General features: G+C 43.5%; 1 protein-coding gene across 8 annotated transcripts in view; it reads right to left on the bottom strand.

The window, feature by feature from the left end:
- wdfy3 (WD repeat and FYVE domain containing 3) overlaps positions 1 to 16,633 on the bottom strand; it is a 121,012-nt gene that overhangs the window by 37,276 nt on the left and 67,103 nt on the right. For 6 of the 8 annotated variants that reach the window (XM_085295541.1, XM_085295540.1, XM_085295543.1 and 3 more), the window contains 7 exons: positions 12,067 to 12,167; positions 7,545 to 7,763; positions 6,872 to 7,056; positions 2,927 to 3,158; positions 2,551 to 2,711; positions 1,050 to 1,161; positions 774 to 964 (listed from right to left, as the gene is read on the bottom strand). In XM_085295541.1, coding sequence (XP_085151667.1) covers positions 774 to 964; positions 1,050 to 1,161; positions 2,551 to 2,711; positions 2,927 to 3,158; positions 6,872 to 7,056; positions 7,545 to 7,763; positions 12,067 to 12,167 — 1,201 coding nt within the window. The remainder of the gene's footprint in view (positions 1 to 773; positions 965 to 1,049; positions 1,162 to 2,550; positions 2,712 to 2,926; positions 3,159 to 6,871; positions 7,057 to 7,544; positions 7,764 to 12,066; positions 12,168 to 16,633) is intronic. The other 2 variants (XM_085295545.1, XM_085295539.1) reach the window with 1 other exon arrangement.

Below are 16,633 nucleotides of genomic sequence, written 5' to 3' on the forward strand. Positions count from 1 at the left end.
TGTGGGGGCAGCAGCCTAAGCAGAAAAGCCCAGACCTCCCTCTCCCCAGCCACCTCCTCCAGCTTATCCGGGGGAGCACCAAGGCGTTCCCAGGCCAGTCAAGAGATATAATCTCTCCAGCGTGTCCTGGGTCTGCCCTGGGGCTCCTGCCAGTGGGACATGCCTAAAACACCTCACCCAGCGAACCACCTTAACTGGCTCCTTTCGATGTGGAGGAGCAGCGGCTCTACTCTGAGCCCCTCCCGGATGGCTGAGCTCCTGACCCTATCTCTAAGCGAGAGGCCAGCCACCCTTCAGAGGAAGCTCATTTCCCCGATCTTGTTCTTTCGGTCACTACCCACATCTCGTAACCATAGGTGAGGGTAGGGACATGGATCAACTGTTAAATAGAGAGCTTCGCTGTTACACAGCTCCCTCTTCGCCACGACGGATCGGTACAGCGTCCACATCACTGCAGCTGCCGCAGCAATCGTCTGTCGATCTCCCGCTTCCTTCTCCCATCACTCGGACAAATGAGCATTTTGTAAACAAATTTAGAAAAGTAGAAGCAACACCATTAAAGTACAACGGAGAGCATTTATTCACACACCACGTGTGTGAATAAATGCTGTGCAAATCGCACTATTCATTTAAACACTACAGTGTTTAAATGTGAGAGAAGCGAATGCCTTGCGTCCCAATTTACGAATGTTTGGATGGCAATTTTTTAGAAAAACTCAGTAATTATCCTGGAAATGTAACTAAAACTTTTAATTTAAGTTTTAATAACTTACCTGGTAACCTTTGATGCGCTCCATCTCCTTACTGGCCAGCGGGTTGCTTTTTACAACACACACTAAAGCCTTGACAGCCGCATACAGTCCCTCCACATCTGACGCCATGGCAACCAGACCCAAAATGGCCGCTGCCCCTCCCACATACTGCAGGTTGGTGGCCACAGGTTTGGGCACGAATGCACGAACACCTGACGGAGGGAGAAAGAGAACAAGTGAGTTTTCATCCACTAGAGAACAGCGTTTGGTATTCTGAGTCGCGCAGATTTGGTTTACCTAAATATCCAATCACAGCAGCTCCGATGGTGCGTGCGGGACCATTAAGGTGACCGGCGGCATTGTGAATCAGTTTTACTGGAGTGGCATTTTCATGAGAGGACACGGCGAGCTGAAGAAGATGGAAAAGAAATGACAGAAATTAAAAACACACACACACACACCTCAAGTATGTCTCCAGACGGCAACTCGACGGTTACTTTTAAACTCTCTACTTCGTCAGAGCCGCTTTCACACAACTTTGCACCATTTCCTCATTTGTTAGTCAAACGTTTGTTGCTGTGGATGTTTGTCTATGAGTAAGAATGTTTTACTGTTAGACGCTGCAGTCTTGCACCAAGATCTGATCAAAAGCTTTACTGAGCTGAAATGAAATATTGGATTCTTTCAGTTAATTCGGGGAAGGTAAAAACAGCATTATGCAACATTGGCATTTAGAATAATTGTGTATTTATGGAGTTTTATTTCTCTCAACATGACACCCATGTTTAGCCAAGTGAGAGGGTGTGAAAGACCCAAACACTATGCTTAGTTTGCTAAGAGGGAAGTGATAATGCTGCATGAGAGGACAACAACTTATTTTCGTTCCCCTCTGCACAGTGAGTGAGTGTCTTCCTACTCTGTGACAGGTCTCTGCTGCAGAATTGCTGCCTCTGTAATTCTCTGCACTTCACTTCCTGTGAGTTGCTGCGGGAGACGGAGCAGGAGAGACGGGCAGGCTGGGAAAGTGACAAGTGTAGAGAAAGAGATAACACAGAGCTCATCTGGAGCTCCAACACACACTCGTGGTGGGACTGTGTGTGCTACTTCCTTTAAATGCATCATTTAAATGCAATGGACTTGAGTTTTCTGTTGAAAAATGAAATTGACCTTTGCAAACCATTAAGTGTGTGAATGCACATCCATAGCCATTTCCAGATATGCACAGCAGCCCTATACTTTCCTAGAAGTTTCCTAGACAGGGTGCATGTGTCCGATGTAATGGAGTACTTCATGTAACACGAAGTCATGCAAAGCAGGTGATTGCTGCGAAAAGGACGTCTGTGGAAAATGCCCCAATCTAACAATCCTGAAATAGTCTCAAATCCATGTGTGAAAACAGCTTATATGTGTGTTTACACTTTGGACCTCAATTTGGAGTTTTTCTGCTTGTATTTAATTATTTATTAACTTCAAAGTCTTTCCTCTCTGCAAACGTTACACTTGTGCTAAGGGTAAACACGTCACCACATGGCACAGTAGCAGAGGGAGAAGACAGGTTTCTTTTTTCAGTCGGTTACGTCAGCCAGGATGATGTCATCTCAGCCAGTGTGCTGCACACTTCAATAGAAAACTGAATTTAGAGTTACGGTTTAAAGGTTACTGTAACGGAAATAATAGATTCTTCAATGAAACTTTGACAGAATATCTGACAGTAAGATTTCCATTTAGCAGACAAACCTGTGGTGACAACAACATTAAAGCAGTGACTTTTAATTCCTTGCGAAGTCGTGCGTCTGACCTGTTTGGCGATGGCTTTGCTGTCCAGTTTGTTGTAGCTTTTCCTGATTTTGGCCACAGTGAGAGTCAACACAGAGAGCGCATACAGACTGAAAGACACCTTCTCCTCTGGCACCAGCACCACCGGAGAGGCCGGCGCTACCTCCGCCTTGGAGTCCTTACCTGCAGGAAGGGAAAAATGGAGAAGGTAAAAAGTGAGTAAAAATTTAAAAAAAAAGAGGAGCCATTTATGGATGAACGCTGGGAGAAAAGAAGTGATGCAAGGTGGTTAAATGACAGAACAAAACTAAAGAAAAGCATTAAAGTAGAGCAAGGATTTGGAGCCTGGTTAAAAGCAGGTCTGCAGACTGTACGTCGAGGTCTGGTGGTCCACTCACAGGGGAGGTAGACGGCCTGAAAGCTGCCCACGTAGTTGGGTCCAAGCTCATAAATGGCAGCGACGCTGGCGGCAGGTAGGAACTCCTCCAGGAAGTGGGTAGGCCCAAGACGCCACACCAGGCTGGAGAGCTGGCGCTGGGCAGGGGGTGTCCCTATGTACCCATAAACAGTACTAACGACAGGAGGGTTGGTGGAGCTGGAGCCGCCTGGAGCGCTGTGGATGTAGTGAAGCTGGAGAAGAGGAAAGGTGAAGGTAATGACTCAAAAGAGGGATTTCTATAAGATATGCAGAAATACGACTGAGCTGACACATTCATGTTCTCAGACAGTTTTTTGTGCTATGAAATGCAGACGTAGCCCGCCACAAACTTCAGAGACTACAAAGAGAAATGACTTACATTTGACTTGTTTATTGGCTCAGATCACAACAGAGCTTCAGAGCATGTGAGATACACAAACTCATTTCAATTATATGCACAGTTGAAGTTTGAACCCACTTAATTGGGAACCGGTCCCGTATGCTGTCCCCTCTGACAGGATTAAATAATCATCAAGTCTATATTTCAGGGAACAGAACTTAAAAACATCATAGATCAAGGGCTCTGATGATTTTATCAGTTAATATTCTCTGCTGGGTCAGTGCACAGACACACATGATTTACTCCTGCGTTTGTCTTTTGTCAGTGTGAGTCAGAGACTGATGAGTTGATAGTTTGCTCTGATAACTCCTTTTGTGTCCTTTTCTTTGGGGAAGCAGGCTAATTAAATATGCATGCGTTACCTATTTACGTCAGTGATGAATTAAATGGCTGGATGGAGCTGATAAATAATCGAGTTGACCTATCAGCTCCTGGATTTTAACAGCTCAGATGCGCGTTTATGTTCTAAACACGTCACAGGCACAGTGAAAACAAGCAGAAATAGTTATTATTTAGCTTACTGCTAACAGTTCTAAACTAAGCAGAGGAGGAGGTATCTGGGGGTCTCGTTCACGAGGGGAGGGGACAGTTGAACGGGAGACTGGCAGATTGATTGCTGCAGCGTCTGCAGTGATGCGGATGCTGCACCGGTTCGCTGTGGTGAAGAGACAGTTGAGCGTAAAAGTGAAGCTGTCGATTTACATCCCTAATCTCATCTGTGGTCATGAGCTCTGGGTAACGACTGGAAGAATTAGACAGCGGATACAAGTGGCGGAAATCAGAAGTCTCTGAAGGGCGGCTGGACTCAGCCTTAAAGACAGGGTGGGAAGTTCAGTGATTTGTGAGGGACCCAGAGTAGACCTGATACTCATCAACATCAAAAGAAGCCAGTTGGGGCAGTTCAGGCATCTGGTTAGAAAGACTCCCAGGCACCTCCTGGGCGAGGTATTGATTACTGGGCATGTCCTACATGGAGGAGGACCTGGGGCATACACAGGACAGCCTGGGGCTTGCTACACTGTGGAAGGTCTGGGCTTCTCCGATAGGCTGCCGCCCTGTGACCTGGCCGTGGATAAACAGCAGGATGGATGGAAAAACGGTGCATCTTAACTTGGTTTTCAGACTTCGACCTATCAGACCTACTCAGAATTTTAACTTATGTCACCAGAGCAGATGGAGAATCTGTCTCTGCCTCCGGCCGCCCAGCACTCAAGACTAAAGTGCGACTGATTCCAGTAAAGAACATACGGCAGAGTTGAGTAAATAACTACACATGACGAATGTTCGGGAAATCTGTTCGTCTCACGTGTCTGAAAGAAAAAATAAATCGGTCGATACTTTGGAATATCAGATTTTTAAATCACCAAATATTGTTATCGATCTTAAAAATCCAATATCAGGTTCTTACAGACACAACATACTCGGCGGCCATAGAGGGACATTCAAAAAGTCATCTGCACTACAGGAAGATCCACAATGAGATCAGGAGCCATGCTTTTGTTTCAAGGTCTCAAAAAAATCTATTTCAAAGTGCAATCGCTGCTGAGTCCAGGTGGGTTCCAGTTCGCACTGAAGCATCCCCGCAGAGTAATCCTCTCACCACCACGTTTCACCGTGAGGACGGTGTTCTCTGGGTTGTTCACCTCCTCCTTTGTTCTCCAAACATAAGCAGCATCTCTTTGGCCACAGAGCTCTAGTTTGTTTCATCTGACCTAAAGACGCACTTCCTGTGTACATAATCTTTCTCCAGGGTGTTCTTAGCGTACCTTTATCTGCAGAAGTTGGGTTTTTTCCTGTGTGGGGTTCCAGTGATCGTCTTCTTTGAGACTACAATGACTTGGCAGTTGTTCTGGGGTCTTTGGACACATCAACACTCAACAGTGTCTTTGAAATCTTTGCTTCTACCTCAGACAGGCTTGTTCCGCACTGTGTGGCTCTCCTAGAATCCTTCTCACTCCAGTTCTGGATATATGGAAACGCTGTGATAACTCTGTATATCCATTTCCTGCTTTGTGAGCATCAACAATTATTTTAAGTCTGAACTGATTTCTTTGTTTTTAGCGTGATGCTTTCTCAAGTGACAGTTTAAACCCTTGCTGAAGTTTTTATACTTTGTGTTAATTGAAAGATAAACTCAGTTTTAACTTGACTTTAGACCGTTTTAAAAACTTAAAGCACATCATTGTACAGCAGTGGTTTGTGCAAAGCTCAATAAAAAGTCAGGGGCTAATAATACTGACACAGATAACTTTTGTTTTTTTCTGAAATAATTCTGTTGTTTGTTTTTTTATTTAAATAAACAAACACATGGAGCATTTTTTTTAAACAACCAGGGCCTTAATAGTTCGTTCTTAAAATCACAAGATTCATTTATGACCAATCAAAACGCCTGATGTTACACAACAGTGAGTGACGCAGAGACACTGACTGTGGGAAGGATAAAAAGGGATATGAAAGGAGAAATACTGCTCAGCACAAAACAGCATTTCAGCAGTTTTCTGAGCAGACTTCATGTCAGAAATAAAACGTATCATCTATTCATTATTCACACATCAAGCCACTCCTGCTGTTGTTACTGGCTACTTTTGCCATTTAGACCACCTGGGAGGTGCCTGCACACCTTTTGCTTTACTGTCACTCTTTTACAAGCTAAATGCAACCACACGAACACTTAGACCCATATGAGACACACGACCAGCCTGTTTTTTCCTGTACACGGCCCTCAGCAGGAAATGAAGCCGCTGTTATCAGTGCCGTTAAGGAGAAGCTGTGACTTGCGGTCTCAGCCTATTCCCTATTCTGCTGTCTAATCTCAGGGGAATCTAAAGTCACTGAACCACAAACCACATCACAGTCTGCTGACTGCAGCACTCAAAAGCTGCTGTTTAAAGGTCGGAGTTAGAAACGTACGCCACTGCTGCTTCTCAACGCCAACCGTGATCAGAAGTCCAAATAAGACGAGCTAATTATGGTCGACTTCCAAACACAAAGCCGTTGTTGCGGCGTACTTACCTACTGATGCATAAGAAACTATCAGCACACTCATAGTTTTAAATCGGGCACTAGCTCACCGTTTCTTTATACAGCAGCTGTCTTTAAAAACAGGTAACCGTGAATATGAGATGATGGAGATAGTTTTTATGTATATGACATATAGTCTGATTTTATACCCATAAATCCATCTACATTTATTACAAGACTTAATTGACGTATCCTATTAAAGATATACTGGCAAGCTAGGTTAACCCTCCTGTTACTGCACCTTTACCAGGGTACAGGTTTACAGCTGGAGTTTGTCCTGTGGTGCTGCACTGCTCTTGTTCTGTTCATGCAAAAAAAAAAAAAACAACCCAAAACTTCCAACAAACACCCTGCATGCAACAAAGCCTGTTCACCCGCGGTTGGTCAACAGAAACTGGACAGTTTAGTACAGTTTTCCTAACAGCTGGATCTCGACAGGAACAACAATGCGAGATCTGCAATGTGGATGTTGGTTATTGCTGACACGCCGCGTACTAATTTTACCTTGACAGTGCTGATGAGCTGGCCGTCGATGTACAGCGTGGCCATGCTATTCTTCAGCATGCCTTTGCTCATGACCAGCACCAGGTGGTGCCACTGGCCCTCGGCGATCAGCTCGCCACAGCGGAATCGAGCGCAGCAGGGAAGGATCTCGTAGAAGGAGGCTTCTTCGCTAGAATCATCCGCTGCTTGATGGGGGAAGGCAGAGAGAAGCAGGGGGCAACATCAATGAGCCAGAGAGCTCCAGCAGAAGTGAGTACATTAGCTCAGGGTTAAAGCCCCAGAGAGGAAGCCTGTTTGGTCGTAACAGAAAGTGCACATTTCTCCCACTTGCTCTCTGTAACACTGGAAAGGTCATATTTATCAAATATAATCTCTAAACAAAACTGTATCAGCATTTTAAACTCAAATATCTAACAGAAAGTTTTAATTTCTTTTCTGGGAATATATCCTGTATGAAAGTGCATCATCCCAAAAACAAAAAAGTAATGGCTTTTGGCATACAAGCTTGAGATTTCACAGATTTGAGATAATAATTTTCTCCTGATGGTTCACCAAAAAGAATCTTGAAGCATGGACAAAGTATAGAGGTCTAGAGGATGGTTGTGCAGCGGCGGATTATTAATTCTTGTGGTTATGCTGCAAACCGGAGTTTAAGTCTAGTGCTGCCACTTACAGTATGTCTGCAGCAGCTCCTCCTTGGTGGAGACGGTGAGCGAGCGGTCTTTGGCTGACAGCACCACAGCCAGGCACACATAATGCTGCTCCGAGGAGTTGGCCCGACGGACGATGGTCAGCAGCCGCACCGGGTGGGCCTGAGGGGATGTGCTGAACCTCTCCACGCAGAACCAAGTGGAGTAACTCAGGCCTGATGGGGGAGGAAACAGGCGCTCGCCTGGGTAAGGAAGGGGGGAGTGAGAAAAGATAGAGGTTTATTTGTTTTTATTCATATATATATATATATATATTTTTTAAAAATTCACAATTATTTTTATCTCAATGCTTTACATATTAAATCCATCCATCCATAATAGATGGGTCCATATTGTGGGGCAAACAGACAGGCCTCTCCCCAGTCAACACCTCCAGTTCTTCAGGAAGGCCACAGAGGTGTTCCCAGCCACTGGAGACACGTAGCCTCTGAAGTGTATCCTGAGTCTTCCCCTGGGCTTCCTCGCCACGTGACCTGCTCAACAGGTGAGCTGACTGAAATATCTCCACTCGTCCTGCTATGAGCCCACTTGTCAATGTAGATTGACCAGAGTGTGAAAGCAACACAGTGAATTGACTGTGTTGCTTTCAGCTCTTCTCTTTTTCTCATGCATCATAACACATTTACTCGGGGCCATGATACCTACATCTATGTAAACATCGCTAGTGGCTCAATGGACTGTTTTAAGAAAGACGTAAAGCTTCAGGGACCAAAACTGAGCTTTCATCAGTTTGTGATCAAAGACATTTTCGTCACTTTACATAGTTTTTGGACAGATTGTTTGTTCTCGTCTCGCCAGTCCAGAAAACTAGAAACTGAGTTATTGTAGGCTTGATTTTTTTTATTATTTCTGATCTTAAATGTTGTGTTTTCTTGCATTTATTAATGTGACATACTGCAAACAGCTAACCTATTTGACTCATCTTATCACACCTATTATGAAAAAATGCTCTTATTTTTCTTCTGAGTCATTCTCCATATTTTCCTGGTTCAGATTTGCATTCTGCAAACGTTTGTTTTGAGTCGGTGCTTTATCTGTGCCAAACACACCACATTAAATTATGCCATGTTTATGTATGATCAGCCAGAGCTGCAGAACAGCACACCGAGGGTGTAGGAAAGATTTCAATTCAGCCTCCGGGTGTAGATCGAGGTGTACAGTAGCTCGCATTACCATTAAAATGAGCTAAAACTTTGACGTAAGCTGCCAAAACATGAAGGCAGTACTCTGTCGTCCAGATTGGTTAGAAAAGATCTCAGAGCAGAGTCTGTGGCTCGGGATGAGGTTGTCACTCAAATGGTTATCAGACTTGACCAAATAATGGGGCTGTCTGTGGACTCCATCACAAACTGTAGAAAACTGGTTTGAGGGATTACATCGAATTCTTATGCATATCAATTTACACTTGGTGCAACATTGTTGTTGTGAGCAGAATGAAGATATTTTGATAAATGAGCCTCTGGATGGTGTCATTCACAGATACGGGTCAGACCGAAGTGGATGAGGAAAGAGAAGGAAGGAAACAGAGAGGAAGGGAGGAGACGGGATAGAGATAAATGAGGAGATGGAAGGGGAAAGTGACAAAGAATGGATAGAATCAGGGCAGGGGAAAGGAGGAAGAATGAAGGAGACTGAGATAAGCAGTGAAAGGGACAGAAAAGGAAAATGTGAATGACAGGAAGAAATGAGGGAGGAACGAGTGAGGTCTATAAATAGAGTTGGGTGACTAGCAGGAGAAGACGAGAGCAGAGCAGTGTGGGGTGGATGAGCACAGAAGGAGCGGCATGAATAGGTAAACAGATGGAGGAACGATAGTCATGTATGAGTGGATGGAGAGGAGGGTGGACTGGGAGGAAGAGGAGAAAGGAGAGTCTAGCTGTGCTTCATAAATACTAAATGAGGCTACACACTAAAAATTCAAGCATAACATCGCAGACAGTTTATATGATAAAATCTATTCTGTAAAATATCAATATTGTTTATGAGGTTTTTCATAACAAACACATTTTATTTTTAACACACTAAAACTAACGGCTCAAGGACAGGTGAGGTCTGAAGCTCGAGATATGCAGACATGTGTTTTTCTTTTTGCATAAAAGACGAAAAATGATGAAAACAGAAGAAAAAAGATCAAAAGCAAAAGAAATCCAAAGAGGTTTTGCAAAGACACACAGCTGCTTTAAAGAAAAGGAAGGAGAGTGAGAATAAAGATGATGGTGAAATGGAGAAAACAACAACGAGGCCGATGGAACATAAACAGAAAAAACGAGACGAAGCAGCAGACGCGGTGATCCGAGTGGGATGTGTGTCGTTAAAAATTAAACACCAAGCAAAAAAGGGAAATGCACAAAGAGTTTTTGTGTACCTGTGGGCTAAAAATGAAATTAGGTGGGATGAAACACAGGAATCTATTCTTACTCATCAATTGAAAACGCTTGTTTTAAGGGGCGGCTGTGGCTCAGGAGGTGTAGCAGGTCATTTACTAATCTACTAATCGGGAGGCTGGTGGTTCAATCCCAGTGTGCATGCCAAAGAACCAGTCAATTTACTATTTCTGAAACAACAGAAATGAGCAAGCCAACAGGATAAAGGACAAAAACGTATCATAAAGGAACTTAGAGTCATTTGCAAGAAGTGAAATCCAACGAGCAGCACTCGAATGCTTTGCTTTACACAGTTTCCTGTTCCTGTTTCATGAGAGAGGACTGAACGAAGAGTGGAGCTGACGCACTGACACAACATGACTGATCTACTTTGATGTGACATGTTCTCACAAAGACACAGATGAAGGTTTGTGGATATGATTACAGCTAAAGACCGCTGACTCTTCTGCTAAATTCTCACTTCCTCCCCACATCGGATGCACCGTATTTCCTCTAATAAAAACTGGCAGTTAATTAAAAGCCGGGAAAGCAACAAAGGCCTTCATGCCACAAACAAAGGCCATCCATAGTTTAACTGTTTACACATTAACCTAACAAGCGAAAGATCCCCGACTCTATCCCCCGAGAAGACGCAAATCCCTTAGGGGTTGCATCAGGACACCTCTGTCAAATCAAACATGCAGAGTTGCCCGCTGTGGTGACCCCGGGTGAATAAGGGAGCAGCTGAAAGGAGCTCTACAGAGTGACCAAAAAAATCCACAAAGGTGCATAAAGTTTAATTTAGTTAAATATAATATAGTTAAATATAAATGCTATATAAATGCAATCCAATAATGGATTGCATTTATATAGCGCTTTTCAAGGCACCCAAAGCGCTTTACAATACCACTATTCATTCACTCTCACATTCACACACTGGTGGAGGCAAGCTATGGTTGTAGCCACAGCTGCCCTGGGGCAGACTGACAGAAGCGAGGCTGCCACATCGCGCCATCGGCCCCTCTGGTCAACACCAGTAGGCAAGTAGGGTAAAGTGTCTTGCCCAAGGACACAACGACCAGGACAGAGAGCCCGGGGATCGAACCGGCGACCTTCCGGTTACAGATACGCTTCCCAACCCCCTGAGCCACGGTCGCCCCAATGTGTCAGCCAGTTTTATAAAATAGACTCGACATTATAATAAAGCAGTTCTTCTGTCTCATTGATCCAGTCTCCGTTTTGCTGTGTCCAATGCAAAGCTGTAAATGTGAAACCACTGCACAAAGTGTTGAGTTTGTATTAACAACACAAAGCAGCAACCTTAACGGAGGCGATCAAAAGGAGGCTTTGCCCTCATTTAATTGAAGAATTATGACAGAAGACCTGCGTATAATAAAGTTTTGTTACCTTCTGATGTGATAAAAACATTTCAGCATCAAAGAACCATTCACTGTTTAAAAGCAGTTTATTGCATGTCAGTTTTAAAAAGTCTTTATTATTTTTACTTGTCACTGCAGGAAAGCACCGGTGGAGTTAATGGTGCCAAAGTTTAATGCAGAACAGACAAAAACTGCAGTTCCCCTTGGTGTGTGGTGAATCCGTCCCACAGACTTCCATGTTAAAAAGCCAGTTTAACAGCATGAAAGCATGTTTACAGCCTGCCACAGAAACATTTGGGGTCTCGATGGATAGTTTCGCCCTTCATAGCAACCGTAACTTGGATACCGTCAAACCTCCAAGTTTTAACACTTCTGAAAGGCTGTTTCCTAATCCTGTCAGTCAGGTGACCTTTGCTTTGTTTGTGGCAATGATCATTTTCTGCTTACGTGCAGCAAAGACAAACAGTCAGCACATTAAGCATGTGACTTTTCTGCTTTTCACCATTTTTAGAAAAGCAAATCCATTACTACTCTGTCCTTTGGTTATTGTAAGGGCTAGAATTAGTTATGTCACTGACCTTTATGTTTCAGCTTCAAAGTGTAGCTCGGTGGGCCGCTGTGCCTGGTTAACCTATAAAATCAGCCTCCACGTTCATGCTAGCAGATACCCCGAGGCCCAACCAGTCGGTGACCTTTGTGCTACAGTAAATGGAATCTGACCCAGCACAATGATCTATTTTTACCTGTGCCCATCCCGCTCAGCACTGCTCCGTCGCTGACACCTGAAGCATTGGTGTTGTTGGTGGGGGCGTTGTGAGGCGCCAGGCTGGGCAGGAACAGGCACCTGCACGGGACAAGAAGAGGACAGATTAACGGCTGCTATCTGGGGAAACGGCCGTGACAGACACAAGACACGTCAACAGCTTGCACGCGCATTTGTTGCGCGAGAGATTTACTGCGCGTTTGCTGAATGTCCGCTCCAGTCTGGCTCCATCGCTTAGTAAACTATTAGAAAAATTCCTCCCAACTTCCAGAAAACAGTATGGTAATTCACACGCTTCAAAACACAAGCTTCATGTTATAATATGGAAATTTTGAGCTGCCTAATACTCGCGGATTAATTATGTATGAGAAGGAGATAGAGGTGGGATGAAAGCGCACATTCAGAATCATTTTTCAAAGGAAATCTGCTCAAAGTCAGCTGCAGCCCCCCTGCACTCGCTAAGGTTGGTGCTGATAGTGATGATAATGATGATAATATTCCAATTAATTGTCAAAAAACAGGGTGATGCCTGCACAGTGAGACCACATACACAACTCCTCAGTAAGCTCGAGTCTGATGTCTGTATGCACTGCCGTCCACTTTCTCAAGGACTTCTCCTGCAGACAAAGGCTGGCAATCATTCGACAGAATTACAAAGATTTTTCTTTGTGAGTTGGCGTTGCGTTCTGCTGACTCACTGCCCCTCGGTGAAGGTGCCATTTTCTCCTCTCTAATCATCCTGAACCAGTACTGAAGACACTGGTGCTCTGGGAAATGAACAGGAGGATTTGGGGTTTTCCCCTCTTCAGGGGAGACAAAGAAGTCCTTAGAGTGTGTCAAGGCCAATTCATCCAGAAACCTGACAGATTTGAACTGAGCTGCACTGGAGGACACTGCAAAAAGCCCAATTAAAATAACTGTAAATCTGCAGTATTTCACTGTAAAGTAAAATAAATGTAAATCTGTGGAAACCCAGTTAAAATAGCTGGAAAGCTAAATTAAAACTGCAAATTTGTAGTTATTTACTACACTTTTACTATTTTACTACAGATTTACAGTTCTTTCACTGTAAAGTAAAATAACTGTAAATCTTCTGTACAATAATGAACAACAGAATAACTGTATTTATAAAACTCAATTTCTCTTACAGATGTACAGGTATTCCAGTTTTACAGTTATTTGACTGTAAAGTAAAAACATATTTTATTGCAAATTTACTTTTTTTTTAGTGGAAACTACAAAACTGCAGCAGAAATATAGAACTGTATAGATGCAAATACATGATCAGTCTCATCTTTATGAAGCATAGATCGTAAACCAAAGATGCCATTGTTACATCCCCCATCTGAGCTTATTAATGCGACCTTAATAAGGTCACATTATTAAGCTCAGTGAGGGAGAAACTGAGGAACGGAGAGCACTACTGTCAGCTACAAACACCAAACTAAACCCTGATTTCTTGTCCTTTTTTGTTTTAATGGGAACTATTCACACACAAAAAACTAAATGTTGTATTCAATAAGACTTTAAACTAATGATCAACACCATAAACTCATCAGGAAAGTGTTCACCAAGGAAATGAGGGCTGTTTGCTCAACTTCTTTTTCTGCAGCAAGAGGAATTGCTCTCTGCTGCCCATTTAATTAAATCCAACTTTAGGGCACTTCTGCATTGTGTAAACTTTTTAGATGTAGGATACATCCATCTTTGGGACGTGTATGTGTTTTTCTAATATAAAAGCAGTTCAAACCACCTCACTGCAATCCCAAAGTTTTAAAATTAAAACCGAGAGCAAAGCTTGACTGATTTATTTCTGTACTTCTGTCTTTAAAAGAAAGATGACTTACCGCAACTCAGAGGAAATGAACATCGATTTTAACAGCTGTTTTTATGCTGATAAGCACAAATCAATCCATGCACTCAAACGGTGAGGCCAGTGTCACCAGGTATTTACGTATTCTTCTTCTTTAATATAAGTTCATTGTTTTTCAGTGGCAGCAGTAACGTGTAATGGGATAAAGTACAGACTGGCTCAAATTGGATACGGACGTATGAGTTTCTGGAAACCCAAGACAGTTGTCTCATTTTTCATGAGATTTATTAATGATAATGGGTAAAACTGGACTACACAAGCAATGTGAGCATCTCCTTTTATCTTGACATAACTGTAACAGTCACACATAAAACCTTCATTTTTATTTGTTCGCCACAAATTCTGCATTTTAATAGCCACAGTCACGGAGCCCACAATGACCTGGTTTTTTCCCACCTCCTCATCTTCTTTTTCCACCTGGACAGGAAGGTCAGAGGTCAGGGGTAGCTAAAGAACACCGTCCCAGAGGCTGGCAGGGATTCAATAAATTTTTATCAAGGACACTTCTCAAGGACAAGTCACTGCGCTGGGCCCCAGTTTAACAGACAGCCTGTCAAACTAACAAGTACACCGCCCTGCTGCCTCAGAGTAACTACATGTAGCTGTCTCTTTCATCACCCCAGGTTAGGTTATTAAAAAGACAAAGAAGGAAAAAAAAGCACTGCAGGGATTTCACCGGCACGTTATGCTAATTTATCTTCTTCCAGCGAATGTTTTCTCTTTAATTCTTTTAAAAAAATGAAATAAAAAATGTTTCCTCCACCCTTAACCGTCAAGACTGAATCTTCCTGGCCTCATGTGGGTGAGTGTGCATCCATGTGTCCGGCTCTGTGTAAAACTGTTGTGTGTTATAGAGAGTGCGTCTGTGTATGAGAGTCCTAATAGCAGCAGAGGCATCAATATTTCATGTTGACAGATGGGAGAGAAAGGAGGGGCCATCTCTCTCTGGATGTATGAGTGTGCGTCGTGTGTCTCCTCCTCTGGTTAGCAGAAAGTGGGCCACTGCCTCGTTGCCTGTGTGCTGCTGCTGCTTTGCTGCGTTTTCAGGAGAAACTCCATGTTTTATTCTGAGCTGGCTGCTGTGATGAGTCGCACAGGTTCTTCTGAGTAAAGGAAACAGCAAAGCTAAGAAAGTGCGATCGCTCGGAGGGGGAGGGATTTTTCAAAAGCAGTAGATAAAAAGCAACTGAATCACACGCTCGATTCCTGACAATCTCAGGAAGTTTTGACACTACAAGAGGCTCCTTGGAGTTGGTGCACACTTTTTAAAGAGCTTAAAACATGTTTTTAAAACTAAAGAGTTTTTAGAGCATTTCTGAGAGCTAAACAAAGACTAGACTGGATTCCTCCTGTCGTGTAAAGACGGGTTCATTAGTTAAACTAATCATTTTAAATTTGCTGTAAGTGTGGATGTGAGAGTGTCGGTTGTCTGTCCATAGTATAACTCACATTTCATCCTATATCATCTGGGACAGACTTCAGTTAAGTAAGGCAGCACAGACTTCTCGTTTTAATGCAGACTGACTGTGGTTACGTGCAGTCACCCTTCAAAAAGGACCAATCTGAGCCAAGAAAAGCCTGTGAAATAAAAGCTCATCTGTGCCACAACTGAATACTTTCACATGTTCTGAGATAGGAATTTGTCTTAAATAAAGGTGGTTAAAAACATATAGTCAGGGGGCCAGAAACAGGCCGCTGAATGGTTTTGCAAAATTGTAGAAAATATATTAACAGTATAATGTTTTATACAATTAATAACTTATTCATACTTCTGGTGTGGTGATGCTGGCACTGCTACAGACAACTAGAGTGGAAAGATGAATTTTCAGATCCTGTTTGACACACACAAATGTTTGATTTGGAAGATTAGTGCTGTCTTATTGTGTGTAGTACTGACATCACTGCGGTCCTCAGTGTACATGCTGGTGTAAAAACAGGTGGTTAAATCGCATGGCAACCAAGGGCCTGAAAAAGTGCTGGATGTCAGTTTGTTGCTTCCACTTGCTGTTTGTTACAGGCCGAGTCACCGACACGGGATGTTTTGTGCAAATTTAGATATTTGGTCTGCTAAGCTTGCATTTTTTTCATCAGGGTAAAGAGAATCTCACTGCAGTTTTTTTTAATCAAGTCTAGTCTTACAAAACACTGAAGGACCCTGGGTGCAGAAATGCAAACTGAATGAATATACACGTTTCCCCAGCCTCGGCCATCTAATAATTCGGTGCAGTTGGCTCACAGTAACCAACCTGACAGAAAACCTCTACTATGATCTTCTGCAAGATGCACTTATGAATATTCATGAAGAATGTAACACATCACAACTGCGTCTCAGCTCAACATGTCCGCAAAAGCATGGGGGCGAAGTGTTGAGGTCACAGCCCACACACCGTCTTCTGACCCCCGCGCTGACTGTGGTGCTAACACACAACACAAACCGGGGGGTGCAGCGGGCGGCATCAGCCGCGGCACAACGAGCAGCCGAGGGCTCCGTGTGACATAAAAGGCGGAAAATAAGCCTATTTGTATGCACAGCTCCACAACTGGAGGCGAATAACAGGCTCCTGCTGAGACAGTAGCAGGTAGAGACACTCACACACAACCTGTTTAGGGCGGGGGAAAATAACGTTACATCCTCAGGCGTGTTTCACTGGCGAGGAAAATTGATCCGCAAAGA

Source organism: Mchenga conophoros, linkage group LG12 (assembly GCF_057382185.1).
Source record: "Mchenga conophoros isolate Kocher_MC1m ecotype Shallow Benthic linkage group LG12, M_conophoros_male_GT1.1, whole genome shotgun sequence".
Classification (NCBI taxonomy): Eukaryota; Metazoa; Chordata; class Actinopteri; order Cichliformes; family Cichlidae; genus Mchenga; species Mchenga conophoros.